The sequence below is a fragment of the Quercus suber genome, unplaced genomic scaffold (assembly GCF_002906115.3).
Source record: "Quercus suber isolate HL8 unplaced genomic scaffold, Cork oak 2.0 scaffold_151, whole genome shotgun sequence".
Taxonomy (NCBI): Eukaryota; Viridiplantae; Streptophyta; class Magnoliopsida; order Fagales; family Fagaceae; genus Quercus; species Quercus suber.
In genome coordinates this window covers 71,982-96,569 of record NW_027069612.1, presented here as the reverse complement: position 1 = coordinate 96,569, position 24,588 = coordinate 71,982, and the positions used below count along the sequence as shown (strand labels likewise).

The following is a 24,588-nucleotide window of genomic DNA, read 5'->3' as shown; positions in this document are numbered from 1 at the left end:
TAATCGGGCACTATTTACTATTTGACTAATAAACCTATCTTTTAAGTATAATTTTAAACTACAAAAACTTGCATTTTAAATATCTGATTGATAACCTAGTTTTAATATTTGATTGTCTTGAAATTTTGCAAGCAATGAGAATTGAGAATAAACGAAGATAATGTAATTTGTAGGCAAGTTCAATGACCTTGAAAACCATTTGCATAATCAATGTGATATGTCAATGTTCGAGCCATCAACCTCGATTACATGAGAGTTCCATGAAAAATCCTTTGCAGGATTGAATTATTTTAATAATGGAAATGTCATGAAGCGCGAACCAAGATCCATGATAAAAGCTCAAATAGTGTGAAACACTATAGCTTGTTTAGACCCCCAAATTAAATTTACGGTTAGATTACTTTTACTCTATTTAACTAAGTGCGGAAAAAGAGTAAGAGTGAAGAAATAAAACCAGATCTACTCTCTAAAGCATAAGCACATACAATAAATAGTAAAAGTAAAGCTTAAAGAGTAAGGGAAGAGGGATGCAAACACAAAATAACACCAAGATGTGTTATCAAAGAGGAAACCAAAGAACTCAAAGAAAAACCTTTCTGTGGCCCTCCAAGCTGAATCGATCCACTAGTGAATAAAGTTGGAGTAAAGATATCAAAAAGACACTTCAAGCCTAGTCTACCAAATGTACTTGAACCTTTCAAGTTCCAGCTACTAACGGACTTCACTAAGCCATGTCTTCACTAGTTATCTGGATCCCGCAATTAGCTCCAAATTGCATCCGCTAATCAATGGCTTCTTCCAATGCTTCCCACACGCACCAAAACTTCTCTCAAGACTCAGATTGGGTGAGGTAAGTGTTTGGGTTAAGAACCTTTCAAGGATTTGTAATTAGAGAGGTAGGAGTAGAGGAAAACTAAGAGAAATTGTGTAGATGATTGTGGGTTTACAATCTCTAACTCTCAAATGTGTTGTTAGTGTTTTTTCTCTAAAAGATTCCTTACAATTTCGTGAGTAATGTGGGCTTATATAATATGGGTAAAGAAATGAGGAAGGCACTCTTTAAAAACATCCAAGCAAAGAGTTTTGCAGGTCACTCGCGGGTTGGCCAAGTTGCGAAGTGACTTGCAAAATACAGCCTTGCAAAAGACTGTTCATATTCCATCATGTGCTTCTCACGTAACTTTTCACGGGTTGTCCACTCGCGAGTCAATCGTGAGCAAATCGCGAACTTCACGGTCTTCACAATTCTTCACCAAACTCTTATACTCAACCCTTACATTAAATCCCACAAACATATAGGGAAAAGATTGACAGAATACAATCAAATTTGACATGGAATTAAAGCCAACAAAACATAGTTGAAAGAGAACTTTACAATCTCCTTATTTGGCTATTTCGTGACAAAAACGTGAGTTTGGGAACAGAGGCAAAACCCACTCACACTTAAATCTAAAACCTGTGAAGAACTTGTACCGTATATACCTGTAACTTGAAACACTTGCACATAACAAATAACTTCATTAAGCTTGAGACAAGTAGAAATCAAGGCATGTATATAGAACAAGTAAAATAAGATCAAGTAAAACCAATTGAAATATAAACATATAGCAGAACTTGGTTAAATTAAAATGAATTACATGTCAAAATCCTATTCGATAAGCTTGAAACAATTATGTGAATACATGTACTTGATCTTTTCAATATTAATGGATTTAATAAATATTTTACAAAATAGTTAAATTAAATCTCTTAATTTTGGAAAGATTGGGTCTTGCTTTTGTGCTAAGATCTGCCAAGATGCTTAGTACAATGAAACAATAATTCATAATTTAACTCAGAGATATTGGAACTCATTGTTGCTATTATATGCAAGTAACAATTTATTTCATTTTTTTCAATAAATATGAAGCATGATTGTTTTTATGTTCAATGAGGAAGATATAATCTTGCTAGGTCTCATGTATGCTTCTTCAATTAAAATTTTAGGGATTTTATGCATGCTAGTAATATGTTTTTAATTTTTAATTTGGTATATTTATGAGTAAAAGAAAAATCTGTTCATAAAAAAAAAAATGAAAAAGAAAAAGATAAAAACTAAACTTAATCTCAAAAATAATAGTTCTTAAGATCTTAGAATTCTATATTCTTTTTGTAAATATTTATGCTGTAAAACTCAAAACATGCTTTCCACTAAAATTTTTATGTTTAATTCAATTCAATGTGATGTGATATGACTGTATATTATGCATGTTTCCATGTCTAAATTCAATTCAATTTTAATTCAATGTGATGCAGAATAGTGGTATATTTGATTTTTTCTCTTCAAAATTCAAATCCAATATGATGTTTGTATCTTTGCTTTATGACATGTTTGATGGAATATATAAGTGGCCACCATAGTCTAAAAGACCAGTTTGATTGGGCATGGTGGGTGCCTAACACTTTCCCACCTTGTAACTTAGTCTCTGAACTTAGATCAAAGGTTATAGACTAGTTAATTATGCATGTAATTTTACATTTTAGAATGTAACTAGATTCAAAGCTATGTACTTTTTTCGATTGTACTTAGGACAAAAAGCCTTGAAATTTCTATTGCAATGTAAATTCAAATTCAAAGCTATTTAATAAAAATGTGTATTATTTCATAAGGTCTTCTTATTTTTCCTACAATTAAATAAGTGATGACTCCATTGTAAAACCCTCAATCTAGGGGGAAAACAAATTTCACGTGGGCTTCCCACTTTGAGGGACAATAATCACAATCTCACCCATTCGTGTGGGCTAGGTCCGGCAGGACCTGGTGGGCCGAGGTCGTGGTCTCTCACAACATCATAAACTTTTAAGAAAATTAGGGTAACTATCAACGCCCTCCCCCCACCCACTAAACTAAGGTAACGTTATTATTTTCTTTTTTAAAAAGAAAATATTCAAACAATACTTCTTTTTTCCTTTATAAAATATTTTTTAAAAGTTATTAAATAGAGGTATGATAGTAAATATATACATATTCTATTTTATAACCCATACTTTTCCATCCACCAACCATACGGATCCTTTTTTTTTTTTTTTTTTAAAAAGAGATAGTATTATCTAAGATTAAAAAAGGATTTTAAACAACAAAGGATTACACCACATCACAAATAAATTCACATATTTAAAAAGAAAAAAAAAGTATCCAACCAAATATTTCTACACAGTAGAAAAAAAAAGTGTAGAATTGACATCAAAACTGAGAGACTTCAATTCTTATTCTCAAAATTTAATTACCCTAATATTCTGTATTCAAAGAAAAAGAAAAAGAAAGAAAGAAGTAAAGAAATATTATATTTTAATCATATTGTAGTTCACTTAAAAAGGATTTCACTGAAGATTAATTAAGATGCGATAAGCACATTGCTTTATTATATACCTTACGGTTACAACAAAATCAAAACTGAAATCGAACAAACTAAACCAACCCAACAGTCTACCATAACAAACAATAACAAACTTAACTGTCATGACTAATGAATAACAGCTCCAACGACATACAATTTAAGTAGGTTCATTAGTAAACTTTACATAAACGACTTGTAGCTTCAGGTATTGAAGGAGTATAACCTTAGACATTGCCGTAATATCATCTAGTCTAGACGACTACGAAAATAAACCTAAAGCGCCTTGTCGTATATGGGGAACCTGACTCAAAACGGCCTGTCGTACTTCTTCTTCCTTAATTATTAGCATTTTAAATATGTAGCATTGCAATGTTTACTTCAAAGATGTCTGATTGTTCACTTTTATTAATTTTATTTGTATTGATGGCTTAAAACTAGGTTGATGGAAATCTCCACTTTACCTCAATATGTTTGCCACCAAGAATACATTCAAACAAAAGACTTTCAATTTGTAAGAAACAAGTCCTCTATATGTGTTCTTGAATGGGACATTGGTCTCTGAAGCAATTTCTTAAAAACTATTAATGCTAATCTCAGCTTTACATGGGGATTATGCGTATTATTATCATGCCAGACACACATACATGCATGAGTTTTACCCAATTGAGATTTGACACATCATTGAGCTCTGAGTTTGGTTATGAGTGATCTATGGGTTTTAATTAACTCAACGGTTTAAAGTCTATAATTATCGTTATCATTGAGGGAATATCATAGATTCAAATAAGTTTCAAGATATGTAAAATTTCTTTTCAAAGTTTCCATCTCCTTAAGAAAAAAAAATATATATATAGAAAAGAACCTCCAAACATAAATTGTATATTAAGTACAAAGAGCACCCTAGTTATTGCAAGAGGAACCCAATAAGTTGATCCACCAAAAGCTCACACAAAGTTGGCCTCCCAAATCATAAAATTTGAAGACGCGAAATACGAATACTTGATAGTCTAGTTGGCAACAGTATTCAACAAGTTGAGAATTGTGATTTCAGCATTCCGGTTGACATGACTATCTACTCAATTGTCCTCATTTCTCTACCAAGACTGTTGAAGATGACTAATAATTCTCTAAAGGAGCAAATATGACCAGTCCACATCATTATGTGATCTTAAACATCTTTTTTGTAATAGCCAATTCAAGACTTTTTTTGCTTATTGCTGTATAGTCACCATTTGACAACCATTCAATAGGGAACTAAACGGTCGTATAATGGCTGACATACCTAAGGAACAATACGAAAGGAGATAGAGAAATATGTTAGTCTTCACATATCTACACATATGGTTATCATGAAAGCAACTTTTCACCCACAATGTGAAACAAATATTATTAAAAAAAAAGGAATGTAAATTTACCACAAACAAACAGAAGGCTCAAGTCTTGCAGATTAGGAGTTATGAGTCAGGTTGCATGCTTAGTGGAACTGTCATCTGTAGGGGAAACAATAGCTAAAATGACATATTAAACATTGACCAATTTCCATAGACTTATATCATTTTTCTGAAAAATCTTACAGCTTACCTCTATTTGCCTCTCTATTAGACCCAAAACAATAGCTCAAGACATTGAGGCAAATATTCTGCAAAATGAGGATAATGGCTCTTACCAACCATCTTAACTACAAAACAGAATGCAGCGGTCATCAACAAGGAAGAAAAATAAATAAATCATTAAGACAAGCATGAGATAATCTATGGCTATGCTGACCAATATGAGAGCAGTTAAACAAAACAATTCTCATTAGATATTGTTGTTGAGCAGAAATACACATTTGAATTTTCAGCATTGCATTTATAAATTTTTTTTTCCTGCCTTCTTCAAGGAAGTATGAAACAGACCTACTTGAATCTGAAAAGTGATATTAAAAAAAGAGTAAATTTTGCTCTAAAGACAAAGTTTGATTTAAAAAACAAAAATACTACAAACCTAGGTAGCAGTAGCAGGTAGAACTTTACCAGAAGAATATCATGGATTAAATCAAGCTTTAAAATGTGTAAAATTTGTTAATATCAAGCTCTAGGGCCAAAAAAAAAAATGTGAAAAATAAATTGTGAAAACTATTCGCAAAGTTGACCTTCAGTTAAGCAGTTAAAACCATATATGAGACAATGGACAACCTACCCTTCAGAAATTTTGAAGGCACTCACTCATTCTTCAAGTGGTAAGAATCTAAAATCTAGGAAGGGCATAACATCCTGACTAAATGCAGGGAACATAATAATTTTCATCAACATAACCCCTACCAGTAGGGAGCAGGGGAGGGAATTTGAGCTCTTTCAGAGTTCTATTTCATAAAGTTGAATTGAATTTCAATTGTTTTGAGGAATATGAAAGTACCATACCACCTTTTATTTTAATCCAAATGAATGTTCTCATACCTTCTGAAAACTTGCTTGTAAAGAGCATATGGTAGGACAAAGCTTTGGTCGCCAAATCTTCCTTGATAAATAACTTCACCGAGCGGTTTTATTGCCTATGAGGGAGATCCCAAGATTTTCCAATAAGAACAAAAATTAATAGGAAAATTTAGGTAAAAAAAAATAAGGAATTTCATCTGAATGGAAGTCAACGAGGGGCGCAATCTTTCTCTCCTTAATTCTAGTCCCTTATGGAAAATGCTCCTTTTCCCTTTTCTCTAAAATACACAGAAATGGATCATCTTCACACTTCACACTTACTTCAAAGACGACACAATGACCTCCATCCACACTGCAAAAGAGAACAAATATTATTGGGGATCTAATACTAGAACATGATACATACACCTAGCATCTGCACAAAAGGGAATTCATTGCATGTGTATAAAAGTTTCAGGTTAATGTAAGTGTTTGTGACTCTCATATATGCAATTGCCCATGGCTTGGAATATTGTACCATTCTAAGCAGCCTTAAGAAGAATTGAAAGACAACTTCAAGGATGACTAAAATGATGCTAATGTAGAGATAACAGCACTTACTGAAGAGGTTCTTAGTTGTGGAAGTCTCAAAAGCCATCAATGGAGCATGCACAATTTTGCTCTGCACTTGAAATTGTCAACTGAAAAACCAATATAAAAATTTGTATGACTTTTGCAGATTATGTCACACACTCATTCTTTTATATGTAAGATTAAATGGGTTAAGTCACCTACTTGTACACAACAATGAGCTCCAGACAGCACAAAAAGAGAAAACTAAAAAAATTAAGAATTCATCAGTTAAAAAATATTACTGTTAAAAAAAAAAATTTTGCAAGCAAATTTTTGAAAAGACAAAACTGTTACAAAAACAATCACAAATATGAAACTAAATTAAGGAAGTGAGAGACATATTACTCAATCTATTGAAAGATGATGCTTGATTTTTGTAGAACCATCTTTGAAAATCCTTTTGGCTTCAATGCCACAATCCTCTGTTTTATTTACAGAAACAAATAATTTAGAAATTCAATAAAATGGGATGCTCTTGAAAGAGAACAAAGAAAAGAGTGCACAACTGATCAAGATGTGGTTCAATAATATATAAGTCAGAGGTCGAAGGATTCAAGAACCTGTGTAGCTAATGGGGTGAGATCCTTCTGGACCTGGTTAGAATATTTGGGGCACCAGCAATCTTATGACCCGTTACCACCTCCTTAATTCATGTTTCTGCTAGTTGGAGTAAGAAAAATTGGCAAAGTATTCATCACACATTTTTTAGAAATACAAATTTCCATATGATTTGAGCTAAATAATTAAATTAAGCAAATTAAATCTCTTGTATAGATTCGGTGTACTAGGGTTGTGCCCCCATTTTGTGCCTTTTTTAACAAAATGTTTACTAATTAAAGAAAAATTGTATTAAGCCAAATCAAGTAGTTTTTTCTACCAAATACCAAAAGATGTCAAAACATTTTTTGCTATTCTTGCTCTTTCTTGCCAATCGAATGAAGCATAAAGTTACACTGTCCCTAGAATTTTGCAACTTTAAACTCTAAAGCATATTTGTGCTTTTGATGCACACTAAGCTATAGAAAACAAAATTGAGGAAAAAAAAAACCGAAGTTATTCTGTGAAATTTTCTCACGGACTACATACAAGATGATAATTAGTGACCTTTTTTTAGTAAAATATTAATGATAGCTTACATGGATAATAGCTCCAAGTTATTTACCTATGAATTGTACTTAGGATTCGCCCTCTTGAAAAAATGTAACTCAAGGTCAAGAAGTGCCAGATATCACTTGGTCTATATATTACTTGTTACAAAAACCAAATGCAAATGCCTGTCAACAAAGTATGAGATACAGTTCTGAAGAAAAGAAGCAAATAAAAGGACATGGAGATATCAGATGCAGAATAAAAGTGCAATGGAAGAGAGTGCAAACCGGTTGTGAAATGGAATATATATCACCACCTTGTTGTAGGACTATAGTATGCACATGATGAATAGCATCAATACCTAAGACCTATAGTTTAGTGTTGCAATCCATTCTACAAATATACTACAGAATTTTATTATAAATATTATAAATAAAAAATTTTTAAAAAAAAAACCTTAAAGAGATAAATAGAGAAAGGGGGAAAAAAAGGAACAAAATTACATTTGATAGCTTGTGAAGGGTGCAGCTTAATTAGTCTACTACAGAATCATATGTATATAGATGTTAATCTGATGGCACTAGTGCCCTTTCCGTTGAATTGATTGATTAATCATATAGTGGTCCTTAATTTAAGCTTTCAGATAATAAAAAAAGGCTTACATACAGAACATGTCTAAAATGCGTAATTGCCACACAGTATGCATCTCTAAATATAATTACAAATGATACTACCTTCAATTCAAACAACACCTTTAAAAAACTATAAAAAATTAGAAACACCTTCCGCTCATTTTTGTAAGAAATGCATGTCTTTTAGTATTAGAAAAGAGTATACTTGAGGGCAAGTTCTAAAGAGTAGGACAGTATCAAGATACCCCTCCCTTGGTGAGATCAGCACTAGATAACAACCCTTTGATATATTCAAAAACCCAAAAACATATAGAATCAGCCAATTAAACCATTATTTTATTAAATGTGTGGCACAATGTATAATTCACCATTCTAAATGATCTACAAGAAGAGTTTTCATATTGGCTCCTATATAATCTTTTGGCAAAAATAATAATGTAAGAATAGTGCAAAGGCTAGAATTTGCTTCTTTGTAGTGATTTACTCCATCTTTGGGATATTTAATCAATCTGCTTCTCTTGCCTGTCATGTCTCAACCATCCTTACTCATTCTACCTCTTTATGGCTTAAAATTTTCATGTACTCTATCCCCCATACTCAGGTTGGGGGCTAGCATTCTGGTTCTTCACAGTGATTAGAGAAAAGAAGAATAGCAATGTTGCCCAATATTCAAACAGAGTCTGCATAACAAAAGGTTAAGAACCAAAGGGGCTTTAGGAGGTAGACAAATAGACAAAACACCAACCACATAGAAAATGAAAAGTTCCTAAGCTTGGATGCTGCTTTGAGCATTAATAACCCATCGTAAAATAAAACATAAAGAATTAAGAACATGAGGGCATTCTGAAATCTGTTAGACAATTTACCATTGGACTTGTGCATGTCCAGACACACTAGACTAAATAAACCTACTAGACTCTATCTGATTTTATGCTTTTGACTTAAATGAATTCTCCAGAAACATTTGGAAAAAGAAAAAATTATTCAGCCTTGTTGTCTCAACCCATAAGCTACTTAATTCATTAGTTGTTTACCAATTACCCAATGACATTGTGGAAATCAATTTCTAGTATACTTAAGAACATGTTTTAAGCTTATATATAAAGAAAATAATTGACAAAACAGAATCCATTTAATAAGATAGCTCCTGCAATGTTAGTTTGCATGGAAGATACTCCCCTCAAGTGGTAAAGTTTTTCTCTGTTTCTACGATAGGTAGCGAAGCAACCAAGTACATCACCTCATAACATAAAGTCAAATGTAGGTACAAAGATATAAATGCTATCTTTTCTTCACCATATATGTGAAGATGTCATATATGCAACAACAAGCCTTTGAACATACAGAAAGGATACAAAACATAAAGAGATTTACCGAATTTTTTTTAAGAGAGAGAAGATGATTACCAACGAGTCTGGTACTTGTTACACAATTTCAGAGCCAAAATTAGCCAGGTTTGTAGCTTCACTGATTTGTTCTGTGTGAGAAGTCAAATGATTGAGAAGTTAAATATGCAATTGGATTCCACTCTTATGTTCTTTCCCTCCTACACATGTTTTTGCTGCCTCATGTTCACACAGGGATTCCACAGCCAAAATTCAAGAAGCCAGGGCCACGGTTTTAGCAGAGAGAGAGTGTCAAATTACCAACCATTGGAAAAACCAAAATTTCTTAATCTTGGGTTTTGTTTTGAGCACAACAACCTATTATAAAAAAGAGGTAAGAAAAATAACAGTATCCTCTAATCTTAAGTGGTATTCAAGCAAAAAGAAAAATCTTAATTGGCAATTTTCAGTTGAGTAATAGATAAAAATTCAATCCAATCTACCTTTGAATTTGTGCATTGATGAACAAATTAGACTCATTTAGTCATTCTCCCATTCTTCTTTGACTTCAAAGTCAGCCTTCACATCAACGATTCAACATGTGAGGAAGTAAATAAAGTATTATGTGTGTACCGAAAGAAAGAATTTTGTTTTGGCAAGACAACAATAAGAAGCATATCACAATCAACTGATGGAAATCTTTTACCTTCGAAATATTTCGATATGAGGAATAGGCTCCAGCAGTAGAAGGCGCAGCAAGATCCAAGCAAATTTTAAAAAAAAAAAACTTGCAATTAAGAAGAACCAAAAGTCAGATGGTTTAAGCATTAGCAGCTTGACTTATAATACAAAACCTGGGTGGAAAGGTAAGAAAAATGATTGATACCTAAAAATCTGAGCGGTTTATATATATAAAATTAAGAGACAAGAAATGCAATTTGGATGGAGATTTTTTTTATTATTATATCATTGACCTTGGAATTGTGCATGTTTAGATACACTAGACTCAAAATCATTTATGCTTTTGACTTTGACAAATTCTCAAAACAAAATTTGAGAAAAAGAGGAAATTATTCAGCCAAATTATATATTATTACTTTGCATAAACTACAGAAGCCATTAGTTATTAGTATTTACTAGTTACTAAAATGACATTGCACAGTACAAACATAAAATATCATATTAAATATTGATTAATTTCCATAGAATTTTATCATTTTGCTAAAAAATCTACAACTTACCTCTATTTGCAAACTGAGGATAGAGGCTCCCGCCATCTTAACTACAAAACATAATGCCACAGTCATCAACAAGGAAGAAAAAGAAATAAATCAATAAGATAAGCATGAGATAATCTATGGCTATACTGAACAAAATAAAAGCAGTTAAACAAAACCATTCTAATAAGTGAACAACTCCAGTAAACATATATGCAAAGGATGAAGCTCCTGCTTAAGAAAAATTAATGGTAAGTTCATGAGAGTAAGGTCAGGGGGTGAGACAGGCAAGAAGGGAAAAGGAGTGAACCATTAAACACAATTAAATAACAAAGGGAGTAGTAGAGTAGAGAGAGGAAACTAAAAGGAGGAAGTTGTATAATGGTGTTTTCCCTCTACTCGTTAGATATTATTGTTAAATAGAAATACAAATTTAACATTTCCGCATCGTAATAATGAATTTTCCTGCCTTCTTCAAGGAAGTAGGAAACAGAACCACTTGAATCTGAAAAATAATAATAATAATAAAAAGAGTAAATTTTGCTCTAAAGACAAAGTATCAGCAATTTAAAAATACTATAAGCCTAGCCAGCAGGTAGAACTTTACCAGAAGAATTATCATGGATTATATTAAGTTTTAAAATATGTAAGACTTGTGAATATAAAGCTCTAAGGCCAAAAATATAGGGAAAAAAAATTGGGAACATAAGAATAAAGAACTATACACAAAGTTGACCTAAAGTAAGGCAATTAAATTGAGGAACAACTTCCACTCATTTTTGTAAGAAAATGCATGTCATTTAGTTTTAGAAAAGATTACACTCAAGGGCAACAGCTAAAGTGTAGGACTGCATACAAGCCACCCCTCAATAGGTGAGATCAACATATAGAATCAGCTAATTAAACCATTAATTTATTAAATGTGTGGCATTACCTCCATCAGAAACGAATTCATGAGTGTGGGGCATATCGTATTTAATTCACCATCTAAATGACCTATCATAGAATGCTGATATTAATGCCTATATAATCTTTTGGCAGTTGGCACAAAAATAAAATGGTAAGAATAATTAAAAGGTTAGAATTTGCTCACCTCTGCATCACCTTCAGGAAATTTAATCAAACTATCACAGCTCAACCATCCTTATCCCTTTTAACTCCCTTTGGCCTAAAATCTCCATACACTCTATCCATCCATTACGTGGATAGCCCCCTTTGCTTTCCAGTGATTATAAAAGAGAACATGTGTGATGTTGCCCAATGTTTGAACAGAGACTGCACAAGCAAAAGTTAAGAAGCAAAGGCTATCTTTAGGAGATGGAGAAATAGACAAAATTTCAAAGTCACAGAAAATGAAAAGAAAAATGACGTTATCCTATCAAATTAAAGGAGGATATTGTATTATGGTGTTTTCCCTCTTCTCATTAGATATTGATGTTAAACAGAAATACACATTTGACATTTCAGCTTTGCATTTATGAAATTTTCCTGCCTTCTTCAAGGAAGTATGAAACAGAACCACTTGAATCTGAAAAACAATAATAAAAAGAGTAAATTTTGCTCTAAAGACAATGTATCTGTTATTTAAAAATACTATAAGCCTAGCTAGCAGGCAGAACTTCATCAGAAGAACTATCATGGATTATATCAAGCTTTAAAATATTGTAAAATTTGTGAATATCAAGCTCTAGGGCCAAAAAAATTGTGAAGGTATTCACTCATATCAAGCATACACAAAGTTGAATATCAAGCATACACAAAGGTATTCACTCATATCAAGCATACACAAAAAAAAATATCAAGCATACACAAAGTTGACCTTAAGTAAATCATTTAAAACCATACAAAACAACCTACCCTTCAGAAATTTTGAAGGTATTCACTCATACTTCAAGTAGTAAGAATCAAAAATCTCACAAGGGCATAACATCCTGACTAAATGCAGGGAAAAATTCATATGACCCTAGAAAATAAGAATTCTCATCAATATAACCCCCACTAGCAGAGGGCAGGGGATGGAAGTTAAGCTCTTCCAGAGTTCTATTTCTTATAGTTGAATTTAATTTCAATTGTTGTGAGGAATATGAAAGTACCATACCAACTTTTATTTTAATCCAAATGCATGTTCTCATGGCTTCTGAAAACTAGCTTGTTAAGAGCACATGGTAGGACAAAGCGTTGACGGCTGAATCTTCCTTGATAAATAATTTCACCAAGCAGCTTTATCACTTATGAGGGAGATCCTAAGATTGTCCAATAAGAACAAAATTAATAGGAGAATTCAGGTTATAAAAAACAGTACTTTATCTGAATGGAAGTCAACCAAGGACATGATCGTTCTCTCCCAAATTATAGTCTCTTCCTGGAGAATTGGTGTTTTCCCTTTTCTGTAAAATACTCAAAGGAATGGATCATCTTCACACTTCACACTTCAAAGACTCACCGATACAGTGACCTCCACCAAACTGCAAAAGAGAAATAATATGATTTGGAAAATGATACGATATCATGAAATAGACACACATAGCATCTGCATAAACAGTAATCCATTGCATGTGCATACAAGCTTAGTTCATGTAAGTGTTTGCCAGTCTCACATGCCCATTGATTGGAGTACTGTGGTATCCTAAGCAGCCTTAAGAAGACTTGAAATACTACTTCAAGGATGACTAATATCATGCTAATGTAGAGATAACAGCAGTTATCGAAGAGGTTCTTTGTTGTGGAAGTCTCAAAATGATACAATTTTGCCCTGCACCTGAAATTGTCAACCTAAAAACAAATACTAAAATTTGTAAGTCATTCACAGGTATGTCACATATTTTTTAATGCAAGTTGAAATGGGTTTAGTCACCTACTTAATCACCTACTTGTACACATACATGAACCTCCAGACTGCACAAAAAGCAAAGCAACAAAATTAAAAATTCACAACCTGTTAAAAATTATTATTGCTATAAAAATTAAAAGTTCGTAGACCAAGCTGTCTCTACACAAGGACAGATACATGTGACATGTTGCAATAAATATTCTGAAATTGAAACTGTTTGTTACAAAAATTATCGTAAACATAATATAAAAATAAGAAAAGAAGATGAGAGGCGTATCACTCAATTTATTGCAAGATGATGCTTAATTTGTGTAGAACCATCTCTAAAATCTTTTGGTTTCAATGCCACACTCTCCTCTGATTTTTATAAATAGCATAATTTAGAAATTCAATGACATTGAAAGCTCTTGAAATGAAAAGAGAGAACTAATCAATATAGGTGGCTCACTAATATACGAGGCTGAGATTGAAGGATTTAAGAACTTGTGCAGCAAAAGGGGTGGCCCCTAATCCTTTGATGTCAAAACTATTTTTTATTTATTCATTTATTTTTCTGTTTTTACTCTTCCTCAGTAATCAAAAGAAGCATGAAGTTAAAGTTGTCCATAAAATTTTGTGACTTTAAACTAAAGCATATTGGTGCTTTTGATGCACACTAGGCTATAGAAAATAAAATTGAGAAAAGAAAAAGGAGTTGTTCTGTGAAATCTTGTCACATACTACGTACAAGGTGATAATTTGTGACATTTTTCTAGTAAAATATTAATGACAGCTTATATAGATTGTTCAAATGCTAATTGTCTCAAAAATTTAATCTGTTAGGAAATGGTGATTTAATCATTTAGCCATAATTCTAACATTATATATTGGCTCCAAGCTATTCTCCCATACATGGTAGTCAGGATTTACCCTCTTGAGCAATTGTAACACAAGGTCAAGAAGTGCTTGATATCACTTGGTCTATATATTGCTTAAAATAGAAACCAACTACAAAAGCCTGTCAACTAAGTATGAGATATGGTTCTAAAGAAAACAAAAAAATAAAAGAACTAGCAGATATTAGATGCACAATAAAAATACAATGAAAGAGAGTGAAAATCAGTTGTGAAATGCAATATGTATCACAAACTTGTAGGATTGTAATGTGCATATGATTTTATTAGCATCAACACTTGAGCCATATAGTTTACAGTCACAATTCATTCTATAGAGGAAATTAATGTTGTTAGAAATTATTTTAAAATAAACCAAACCACCATAAAGATATGTATAAAGAAAAAGTACAAAACAAAGAGCATGATGATGATGATGATATTTGGTCGCTTGTGAAGGATGCAGCTTAATTGGTACATACCAATAGAAGCATACGCATATTTCTTCGAGAAAAAAGATGTTAATCTAACTCCCATCATATAGTTTCTATTTTCTTCCTCCAGAATATAGAATTTGAGCTATCTTAGGCCAATTAAAACTTGTTCCACCCTTGCATCTTTCTAATAACTTGAACAATTGGTAATTCACAATCTCATTAAAGTGGTGAGAGAATGAGGTAGCTTTATTCCTTTCAAGTAGCGATATCAAACTAGGCCATCTGAAATTACAAGGATTTAACTGAGGTGAGGTTGTTGATTACTCTAAGAAAGCATTGGACTAGAACAATATCAAATGTGAACAAATTTGCATTGCAGTAGATGTTGAAGTTGCTCTCTACCAAATACCTTGGCATGAAAATGAGTTATTGCCTTATTGGTTAGTGTATGAGTTACTTGGTGCTAAAATATACAAATATATATCATTCAGTGAATATTCCTTACAGGAAAATTGAGAAAATCTGAGGTATCAAATTATGTTTTTCCTACCAGTGAGAACATGTAAAATTTTAAGCCAGAATTTTTTGAACTATCCTTGTAAAAAAACTGAGACATTGACTTTGGATAACACTTTTTGCATCACTGAAAACCACTTGATTATTCCCAACCACTCCCATATGTAAGATGTTAAGGCAAACATAAAAGTCCTTGGGATCTTTTTCAACAATTTCATTTTTACTAACTGCATCCTTGAGTTGGGTTGACAAAAAAAAACATGAAAAAGGAGGGCCCCTATCGCACTAGCGTCCTTCCTTTGAAATTTTTGCTTCCAAAGCACAAAAAGGACTGACATATAGAACTAGTCTACAGTGCAAAATTACATACACTACATGCATTTCTGGTTATAATTACAAAAGAAACTACCTTCAAACAGTAATTTCTATAGAAAACTAATAAAAATGAGGAACAACCTCCACTCATTTCTGTAAGAAAATGCATGTCATTTAATATTAGAACATACCATATTCAAGGGCAAGTGCTAAAGAGAAGGACTGCATACAATCCACCCCTCCATAGGTGAGATCAACATATAGAATCAGCCAATTAAACCATTAATTTATTAAATGTGTGGCCTTAACTCCATCAGTAATGGATATATGAGTGAGTGGCATATTGTATTTACTACCTACATAATCTTTTGGCAGTTGGCACAAAAATGATATGGTAAGAATGATTAAAAAGCAAGAATTTGCTTACCTCTGCATCACTTTGCAGCAAATTACTCCGCCTTTGGAACATTTAATCAAACTGCCTCTCTTTGGCCTAAAAACTTCGTACACTCTATCCATCCATTAGGCTAATCGTCCCCTCTGCTTTCCAGTGATTATAAAAAGAACATGCGTAATGTTGCCCAATGTTCAAACAGAGACTGCACAACCAGAAGTTAAGAAGCAAAGGATGTGTCTTTAGCAGGTAGAGAAATAGAAAAAATTTCAACGACATAGAAAATGAAAAGAAAAATGATGTTATCCTCAAGTCTTAATTGGTATTCAAGTGAGATGTAAAACCTTAATTAGTATTTTTAATTGATTAACGGATAAAAATTCAATCCAATCTATCTTAAAATTTGTGCATGTCCGAAAAATTAGACTCATTCAGTCAATCTTGTGTTGTTCTGACTTTAAAAAGTCAGTCTTCGCACCAACATTTGAGGAAGCAAACAAATATTCCCCCAAAAAAACAAAAAAGTTAACCACCAAAATACCGTTATAGTAAGCTAATTCCCTGTAGAGTTAGTTGCCTGGTCATGTCCTCCCTTCAAAATTCAACCAAATTTTCTACAATTCTGCAATTATTAAGAAGAAACCATATATGTCATTTCATCAACACAAGCTTAGATACAACGATATAAATAATTAGAATAAAAGAACAAATGAAAAATTTTACAATTATCCCTTTTTGTTCTCCTTAATAATTTGAAGAAATCATGCATCTAATAAAAGTTTTGAGGAAAAAAAAAGTGTAAAGGGAAATAAAAAAATAAAAAAAGATGATTAGCATCGAGTCCAAGACTATGCTTGCCTTAATTTCAGGGCCATATAGTTTTGAACAAGGTCCAAATTTTTAGCCAGGTTTGTCCTTCCCTTAATTTGTTTTGCGTGAGAAGTCAAATGATTGGGAAGTTCTTCAAAATATCAAAACCTCAAAAAGCAAACTGAAGAAGAACCAAAAAAATTGGTTTTCAGTTCAGCATATAAAGCAAGATACCTGAAGTAGTTAAAACTTAATTTGTAATTTATGATTTTATATTCTATTGACAGATAAAAATTCAATTCAAACTATCTTTGAATTAGTGCATGTATGAATAGATTAAGCTCATTCTCTTGTTCTTTTTTTTACTTTAAAGCCAGTATACACACAAACATGTGAGGAGTGTTTTGGTTTAATCATTCTCATGAAAAGCATTTAGTAGATATATGTTGGAAACTTTCATACCCAAAAAAAAAAAAAAAAATTCTGGTTATAATTACAAAAGAAACTACCTTCAAACAGTAATTTCTATACAAAACTAATAAAAATGAGGAACAACCTCCACTCATTTCTGTAAGAAAATGCATGTCATTTAGTATTAGAACATACTATACTCAAGGGCAAGTGCTAAAGAGTAGGACTGCATACAATCCACCCCTCCATAGGTGAGATCAACATATAGAATCAGCCAATTAAACCATTAATTTATTAAATGTGTGGCCTTAACTCCATCAGTAATGGATATATGAGTGAGGGGCATATTGTATTTAATACCTATATAATCTTTTGGCAATTGGCACAAAAATGATATGGTAAGAATGATTAAAAATGCAAGAATTGCTTACCTCTGCATCACTTTGCAGCAAATTACTCCGCCTTTGGGACATTTAATCAAACTGCCTCTCTTTGGCCAAAAAACTTCGTACACTCTATCCATCCATTATGCTAATCGCCCCCTCTGCTTTCCAGTGATTATAAAAAGAACATGCGCAATGTTGCCCAATGTTCAAACAGAGACTGCACAACCAGAAGTTAAGAAGCAAAGGATGTGTCTTTAGCAGGTGGAGAAATAGAAAAAATTTCAACGACATAGAAAATGAAAAGAAAAATGATATTATCCTCAAGTCTTAATTGGTACTCAAGTGAGATGTAAAACCTTAATTAGTATTTTTAATTGATTAACAGATAAAAATTCAATCCAATCTACATTAAAATTTGTGCATGTCCGAAAAATTAGACTCATTCAGTCAATCTTGTGTTGTTCTAACTTTAAAAAGTCAGTCTTCACACCAACATTTGAGGAAGCAAACAAATATTCCCCCCAAAAAACAAAAAAGTTAACCCCCAAAATACTTTTATAGTAAGCTGATTCCTTGTAGAGTTAGTTGCCTGGTCATGTCCTCCCTTCAAAATTCAACCAAATTTTCTACGATTCTGCAATTATTAAGAAGCAACCATATATGTCATTTCATCAACACAAGCTTAGATACAACGATATAAATAATTAGAATAAAAGAACAAATGAAAAATTTTACAATTATCCCTTTTTGTTCTCCTTAATAATTTGAAGAAATCATGCATCTAATAAAAGTTTTGAGGAAAAAAAAGTGTAAAGGGAATTCAAAAAAAAAAAGATGATTAGCAATGAGTCCAAGACTGTGCTTACCTTAATTTCAGTGCCATATAGTTTTGAACAGGGTCACAATTTTTAGCCAGGTTTGTCCTTCCCTTAATTTGTTCTGCGTGAGAAGTCAAATGATTGGGAAGTTCTTCAAAATATCAAAACCTCAAAAAGCAAACTGAAGAAGAACCAAAAAAATTGGTTTTCAGTTCAGCATATAAAGCAAGATACCTGAAGTAGTTAAAACTTAATTTGTAATTTATGATTTTATATTCTATTGACAAATAAAAATTCAATTCAAACTATCTTTGAATTAGTGCATGTATGAACAGATTAAGCTCATTCTATTGTTCTTTCTTTCACTTTAAAGCCAGTATACACACAAACATGTGAGGATTGTTTTGGTTTAATCATTCTCATGAAAAGCATTTAGTAGATATATGTTGGAAACTTTCATACCCAAAAAAAAAAAAAAAAAAATTTAAACACCAAAGTACCGGTTTAGTAAGCTAATTCCTGGTCAAGTCCTCCCTTCAAAGTTCTAAGAAATTTGCTATGATTCTGCAATTATGAACAAGCAACCATATATGTCATTTCATTAACACAAGTTTAGATGAAAAGAAATAAATCATTAGAATAAAAGAACAAATGATAGAACAGTTTTCCTTTTTCATTCTATTAATAATTTGAAGAAATCATGCGTTTTATTAAAGTTTTGACAGGAACAAATGATTACCACTGACTTCTTGACCTGTTGCACAATTGCAGGTTTTGAATAGGGTCTGAATTTTGTATCCAAGCTTGTTCTTTGCCTCAGTTGGTTCTGCATCACTTGGTTCTGCATCACATGGTTCTGCATCACTTGGTTCTGCATCACATGGTTCTGCATCACTTGGTTCTGCATAAGGTTCTGCATTACTTGGTTCTGCATCACATGGTTCTGCATCACTTGGTTCTGCATAAGATTCTGCATTACTTGGTTCTGCATCACTTGGTTCTGCATAAGAAGTCAAATGACTAAAGAAGTTCTCCAAAATATGACAAACCTCAAATGGGGGGAACATAAACAAAATGAGGTATCCTCAAGTCTTAGTATTCAAGTAATAAAAAAAATTAATTCATAATTTTTATTTACAGTAATATAAAAATAAAAAAAATAAAAAAATTCAATCCAATCTATCCATGAATTGTAAACAACTAAACAGATTAGACCCATTCTCTACTCTCTAGTACTTGGATACACAGTATCATTTACACACATAATGAAGTGTTATGAACCGTTATTTTTAGCACAAGAACCCAAAAATAAAGTACATGAAGTGTGCATTAAAAAATTAGAACTTTTCCGTTTCTTGCAGGACAATAATGAGAAGGAAGAATAGAAAAAGGGTAGGATTTTTCGTTTTGAAATACTTGGAGACGAAAGAAAGGATGTAAGTGGCTGTTGGAGGTAGAGGAAAAGCCAAAAATCACTAGGAAACCAAAAAAATTATGACTCTGTGATGCTCTGGGCATTAGAAATCTAACATATAAAAACAGATTAAGAAAGAAAGAATTCAAGATGTTTAACAACTAATTAGAAGTATTTAATTATTAGGAGATAAGAAATGCACAACTCAGATAAATATTATCTCTAGATTTGTGAATGTCTGCATTGGTAGACCTCAACCTTTGTTCTGCTTTTGACTAAAACAAAGTCTCCAAAATAAAAATAAAAAATTCTGAGAAAAGAAAGAATTCATTCACCAATTATCCCATCAAAAACAATAATTAAATCATTAGTTATTTTCTATATACCAATAGTTCAAATGAGAATTTTAAAATTAATCTTAATAAATATATAGACCCCAAAAAAGAAAAAAATAAATAAAAGAGAGTGAAACAACGAAATTCCTATAATACAATCCCAATCTTGCAATGGTTGTTGCAAGATTAATTCGTCCTCTGGAAGTAGACCTCAACCTTTGTTCTGCTTTTGACTAAAACAAAGTCTCCAAAATAAAAATAAAAAATTCTGAGAAAAGAAAGAATTCATTCACCAATTATCCCATCAAAAACAATAATTAAATCATTAGTTATTTTCTATATACCAATAGTTCAAATGAGAATTTTAAAATTAATCTTAATAAATATATAGACCCCAAAAAAGAAAAAAATAAATAAAAGAGAGTGAAACAACGAAATTCCTATAATACAATCCCAATCTTGCAATGGTTGTTGCAAGATTAATTCGTCCTCTGGAAGTCAACAAACCGACTTCGATTCAGCATAAAAAAGAGGTTGAATAGTTGTCCAAAATATAAAAACTCTTAAAAAACCAGTAGTTGATTTTTTAATTTGGGATTAAAAGATAGATAGATGAGATGCATACCTGAAGAAATTGTTTCTTCTTGCTGGCTCTCCCAATCCAGTAGCACGGTCGGGACATGGGAAATGATGGGCCAATCTTCACCTATTTGCCTATTGCATCTTTGGATTTTTTTATAAAATAACTACAAAACCCAAACAATATTATTAGTTAGGCAACGTTTCAAACATATTGCATTTCTAACAATTCGACTTCAGAAGAGTCGATTTTACTGTTCATATCGCCTATTTTTTTCGCCACGTAGATAAAGAAATCGAGTTCTTTATAGTCATTTTTTATACATAGAAATCGACTTCAGTGGAGTTGTTTTCAATACAAAGAAAATGACTCCACTGGAGTCGTTTTCTTTGTATTGAAAACGACTCCACTGAAGTCGATTATACTGTGTAAAAATTCAAAGAAACATCACGTCATTGCTGGCCTGAAAAAAAACCTCACAACCTTCAAATCCAAAACGGAGTCGTACCCACTGATCCGATCCGATCACTTGAAGCTTTCACCGGAGTTTGGTCAAAATCGGCGCCTGGGTTCGTCGGCCCTCGTCGGCGCCTGCTTGCTCATCCGTGTTGCTCGTCTGCTTGCTCGTCGGCGCTCGTCGGTTCGTTTGCTGGGTTCTTCTGGGTTCGTCGCGTTTGGGTTCGTCGGTGCTCGTCGGTGTTGCTCGTCGTTGCTCGTCGGCGCTTGCTGGGTTCTTCTGTGACAACTAAAGCAACTGAAGCTTAAGTGTTCCAGCTCGTGGGTTTATGGGCAAATCGACTTCAGTGGAGTCGTCTACAATACAAAGAAAACGACTCCACTGGAGTCGTTTTCTTTGTATTGTAGATGACTCCGCTGAAATCGATTTCTATGTATAAAAAATGACAATAACGGACTCGATTTTTTGATCTACGTGGCACAAAAATAGGCGATATGAACAGTAAAATCGACTCCTCTGAAGTTGAATTGTTAGAAATGTAATTTGTTTGAAACGTTGCCTAACTAATAATATTATTTGAGTTTTGTAGTTATTTTATAAAAAAATCCTGCATCTTTGCCCTAAGAGGGGACACTCATAAATATACAACTCTTTTAAAGAGGTGAGATTGCGAATCTCTTGAGGAAGTGACATCAGATTGTGACATTGCCCAATTTCAAGGGTTTGTAGCGATGTGAGGATGCCTATCCAAGAAGGGAGAGAAACCAGTCCATCGTAGCTTTGTATTTCGAGTTTTTGGAGAGAAACGAGGTTCTGCAGCGACTCCTTTGGAAGAGATTCTAAATCATTAATCTTCTCTAATTCCAGGGTCTGTAATTGAGAGAGAGGAGGAAAGTAGGTTGATGTGGTTGCTGCTCCCATTTTCATTGTCTGCTCCAATACCTTCCAGCTACACCTCCTCAAGAACAGGCTTTCTTTCAAATATGGAAACGGGGGCATGGAAGTCAGGTTAGGGCAATTGATGATTCTTAATTTAGAAAGAGAAGGAGGAAATGATGGAAGTAAGAGATGGTGTGGCTCATTATCATCATCTGAATTCCTCCACCATCCCTTCAGTTTTGGGCATCCCCCTATAAATAGAGAAGATAAGGATGGGAAGAATGGTGTTTTTGAAGAAGAAGAAGAAGAAGAAGAAGAAGAAGAGGAAGCACCCAACATGTTACTAACACTGTCTTCTTCATCTGATATGTATTCAAGTGCTTCCATAAAGAAAAGAGAGACTACCTTGAGAAAAGGGAGTTGATTTAACGGTGGGAGGTGCTGCAATCTCCCATTATAACTCAATTCAAATTTAACAAGATTAGTGAGAGAAGAGACCCAACTTGGAATTCTCACACCCATATAACACTGCAATTCCAACGATTTGAGATTTGGATGTGGCTGGAGGCCTTCTAGTGACATGTCATCATAGCATCCGTCATTCAACATGGCATCCCAAAATAATCGCAGCTCTTGAAGATGTTGTTTCTGCTTCATATTCGTGGCTTTACATTCCACCATGTCATCTTCTCCATGTCCCACATTTTGAATGAGTAGACTTCCTCCCAAATTGCTCAGCTCCTTCAATTCACTTAGCCCACCGCCAGGGCCAAAATGGCCAAATACCACAATTTTTTGAAATTTTTAGCAAAAAACCACTGTTTCGGAAATAAATGGAAATCTACCACTTTTTTAAGTACTCGAGTTTGGTGAACTCGAGTACCCTATTTTATAGTTTCACCGTGGCTGCTGAGCTGGAAATTGGCGATTAAAAAAAATAAAGTGGTACTCGAGCTTGGTAAACTCGAGTACCATGCAACACAATACTCGAGTATACCAGGCTCGAGTACCTTTTATAAAAAAAATACAGAAATTTTTTTTTCTACAGTACTCGAGTTTACCAAACTCGAGTACTGTGTAAATTTTATTTATTTTTTTGCTTGAGGATAATTGACAAATAAACATAAAGATAAAAATAAGTAGCTTTTCTATATTTTTATTTATTTAAATAGAAGCATTGTAAGATATAGAGATTTTAATTTCGAAATATGAATTCAATTTCAATATTGATTAAAATTGTTCATTATTTTCTCATAAAAATTGTTCACTATTTTCTATATAAACTATTTCTACGATGTTCTGAAACCCTAGAAAATTGCAACTATAATAGGAAGAGAAAGATTTGTGACTGAGCATGTGTTACGTGTTTGTATAAGTAAATCATGCCACGGGATTTTGTGGATTGATTGCTGGTGATATCACATGACTTCTCTTTGCTTGTTTCCCGTGAAAATTAGGGTTTTTTTTTTTTTTTTTGAAGTTAAAAACTAAAAATTAGGAAAACTAGAAATAATCTTGACTCAAATTTCATACACCTTTTTGTTTAGTAAACAAAAACAAAACGAAAGTTTTACACTTGACTATAATTTTAAGTAGGTTGTAAACAGGACAAGGCGAGAGCTTATAATTATAAGTTAAAAACTTTTTTTTTTAGATAGATATAAGTTAAAAACTTATTTATTTAAAAACTTATTCATATAATAAAATCACAACTAAAATTTTGTACTCCTTTAAAATTTATGATTTTAAACAAAAATGGGCGGTATATGTTATCATAAATTATAAATAATAATTTAATATCATATAAACTTATTTATAAGTTAAATAGAGTCTTTTATATGTTAAAAAATAAAGTGGTACTCGAGCTTGGTAAACTCGAGTACCATGCAACACAATACTCGAGTATACCAAGCTCGAGTACCTTTTATAAAATAAATACAGAAATTTTTTTTCTACAGTACTCGAGTTTACCAAACTCGAGTACTGTGTAATTTTTTTTTCTTGAGGATAATTGACAAATAAACATAAAGATAAAAATAAGTAGCTTTCTATGTTTTATTTATTTAAATAGAAGCATTGTAAGATATAGAGATTTTAATTTCGAAATATGAATTTAATTTCAACATTGATTAAAATTGTTCACTATTTTCTGTATAAACTATTTCTACATTTTTACATAAAATTATTTTTTGTTCAGCATTATTTAAGAAATTGTTCGCTTTCTTTTTTGCATAAATTATTTTCTGTTCACTATTTAAAAAATTGTTCACTGTTTTCTCATAAAACACTTAGTGAAATCTTGTTTTCTAAATTTAAATGCCAAATCTGAATGCTTTTTCATGTTTGAATTTCACAATAATCGAATATATTTTTCTGCATTGATAAAATCCGTTTCTACATTTATGAAATTTTCTCTCTGCACATCATATTTACTGTATATTCAAATCTGCTTACTGCATTCATAA

The 24,588-nt window shown here is 32.4% G+C and overlaps 1 protein-coding gene across 41 annotated transcripts; it reads right to left on the bottom strand.

Annotated features, from left to right (window-relative positions):
* Positions 1 to 4,206: 4,206 nt before the first annotated feature.
* On the bottom strand, positions 4,207 to 20,927 carry LOC112035227 (uncharacterized). 41 transcript variants are annotated; one of them, XM_065777231.1, is made up of 26 exons: positions 20,833 to 20,904; positions 19,198 to 19,458; positions 18,959 to 19,022; positions 18,507 to 18,639; positions 18,048 to 18,274; positions 17,686 to 17,857; positions 14,854 to 15,090; positions 13,528 to 13,564; positions 13,233 to 13,441; positions 12,768 to 13,134; positions 12,162 to 12,197; positions 11,763 to 11,944; positions 11,604 to 11,665; positions 10,694 to 10,734; positions 10,159 to 10,239; positions 9,956 to 10,031; positions 9,534 to 9,830; positions 7,569 to 8,807; positions 6,967 to 7,063; positions 6,752 to 6,828; positions 6,569 to 6,610; positions 6,395 to 6,474; positions 5,816 to 6,146; positions 4,959 to 5,055; positions 4,793 to 4,867; positions 4,207 to 4,659 (listed from the first exon to the last, which is right to left on the bottom strand). In XM_065777231.1, exons 1-3 carry the CDS (start codon positions 20,887 to 20,889, stop codon positions 18,963 to 18,965), a joined length of 378 nt encoding a protein of 125 aa, XP_065633303.1. In that variant the 5' UTR covers positions 20,890 to 20,904; the 3' UTR covers positions 4,207 to 4,659; positions 4,793 to 4,867; positions 4,959 to 5,055; positions 5,816 to 6,146; positions 6,395 to 6,474; positions 6,569 to 6,610; positions 6,752 to 6,828; positions 6,967 to 7,063; positions 7,569 to 8,807; positions 9,534 to 9,830; positions 9,956 to 10,031; positions 10,159 to 10,239; positions 10,694 to 10,734; positions 11,604 to 11,665; positions 11,763 to 11,944; positions 12,162 to 12,197; positions 12,768 to 13,134; positions 13,233 to 13,441; positions 13,528 to 13,564; positions 14,854 to 15,090; positions 17,686 to 17,857; positions 18,048 to 18,274; positions 18,507 to 18,639; positions 18,959 to 18,962. The 41 variants fall into 41 exon arrangements, 37 of the variants coding, with proteins under 37 accessions (XP_065633303.1, XP_065633293.1, XP_065633315.1 ...); XM_065777221.1 differs by lacking the exon at positions 12,162 to 12,197 and having other exon boundaries at positions 5,816 to 5,910; positions 6,116 to 6,146; XM_065777243.1 differs by lacking the exon at positions 12,162 to 12,197 and having other exon boundaries at positions 5,816 to 5,910; positions 6,116 to 6,146; positions 6,395 to 6,455.
* Between the last annotated feature and the right edge of the window lie 3,661 nt (positions 20,928 to 24,588).

Bases quoted from the DNA above. Each gene is read 5' to 3' on its own strand.
- LOC112035227 (XM_065777234.1), bottom strand. From the start codon at position 20,889: ATGTCCCGACCGTGCTACTGGATTGGGAGAGCCAGCAAGAAGAAACAA. The intron at 19,459-20,832 runs GTATGCATCTCA...CTTCTTATGCAG, and splicing joins AGAAGAAACAATTTCTTCAG to AACCAAGTGATGCAGAACCA. The intron at 19,023-19,197 runs GTAATCATTTGT...TCATAATTGCAG, and splicing joins AACAGGTCAAGAAGTCAGTG to AATCATAGCAAATTTCTTAG.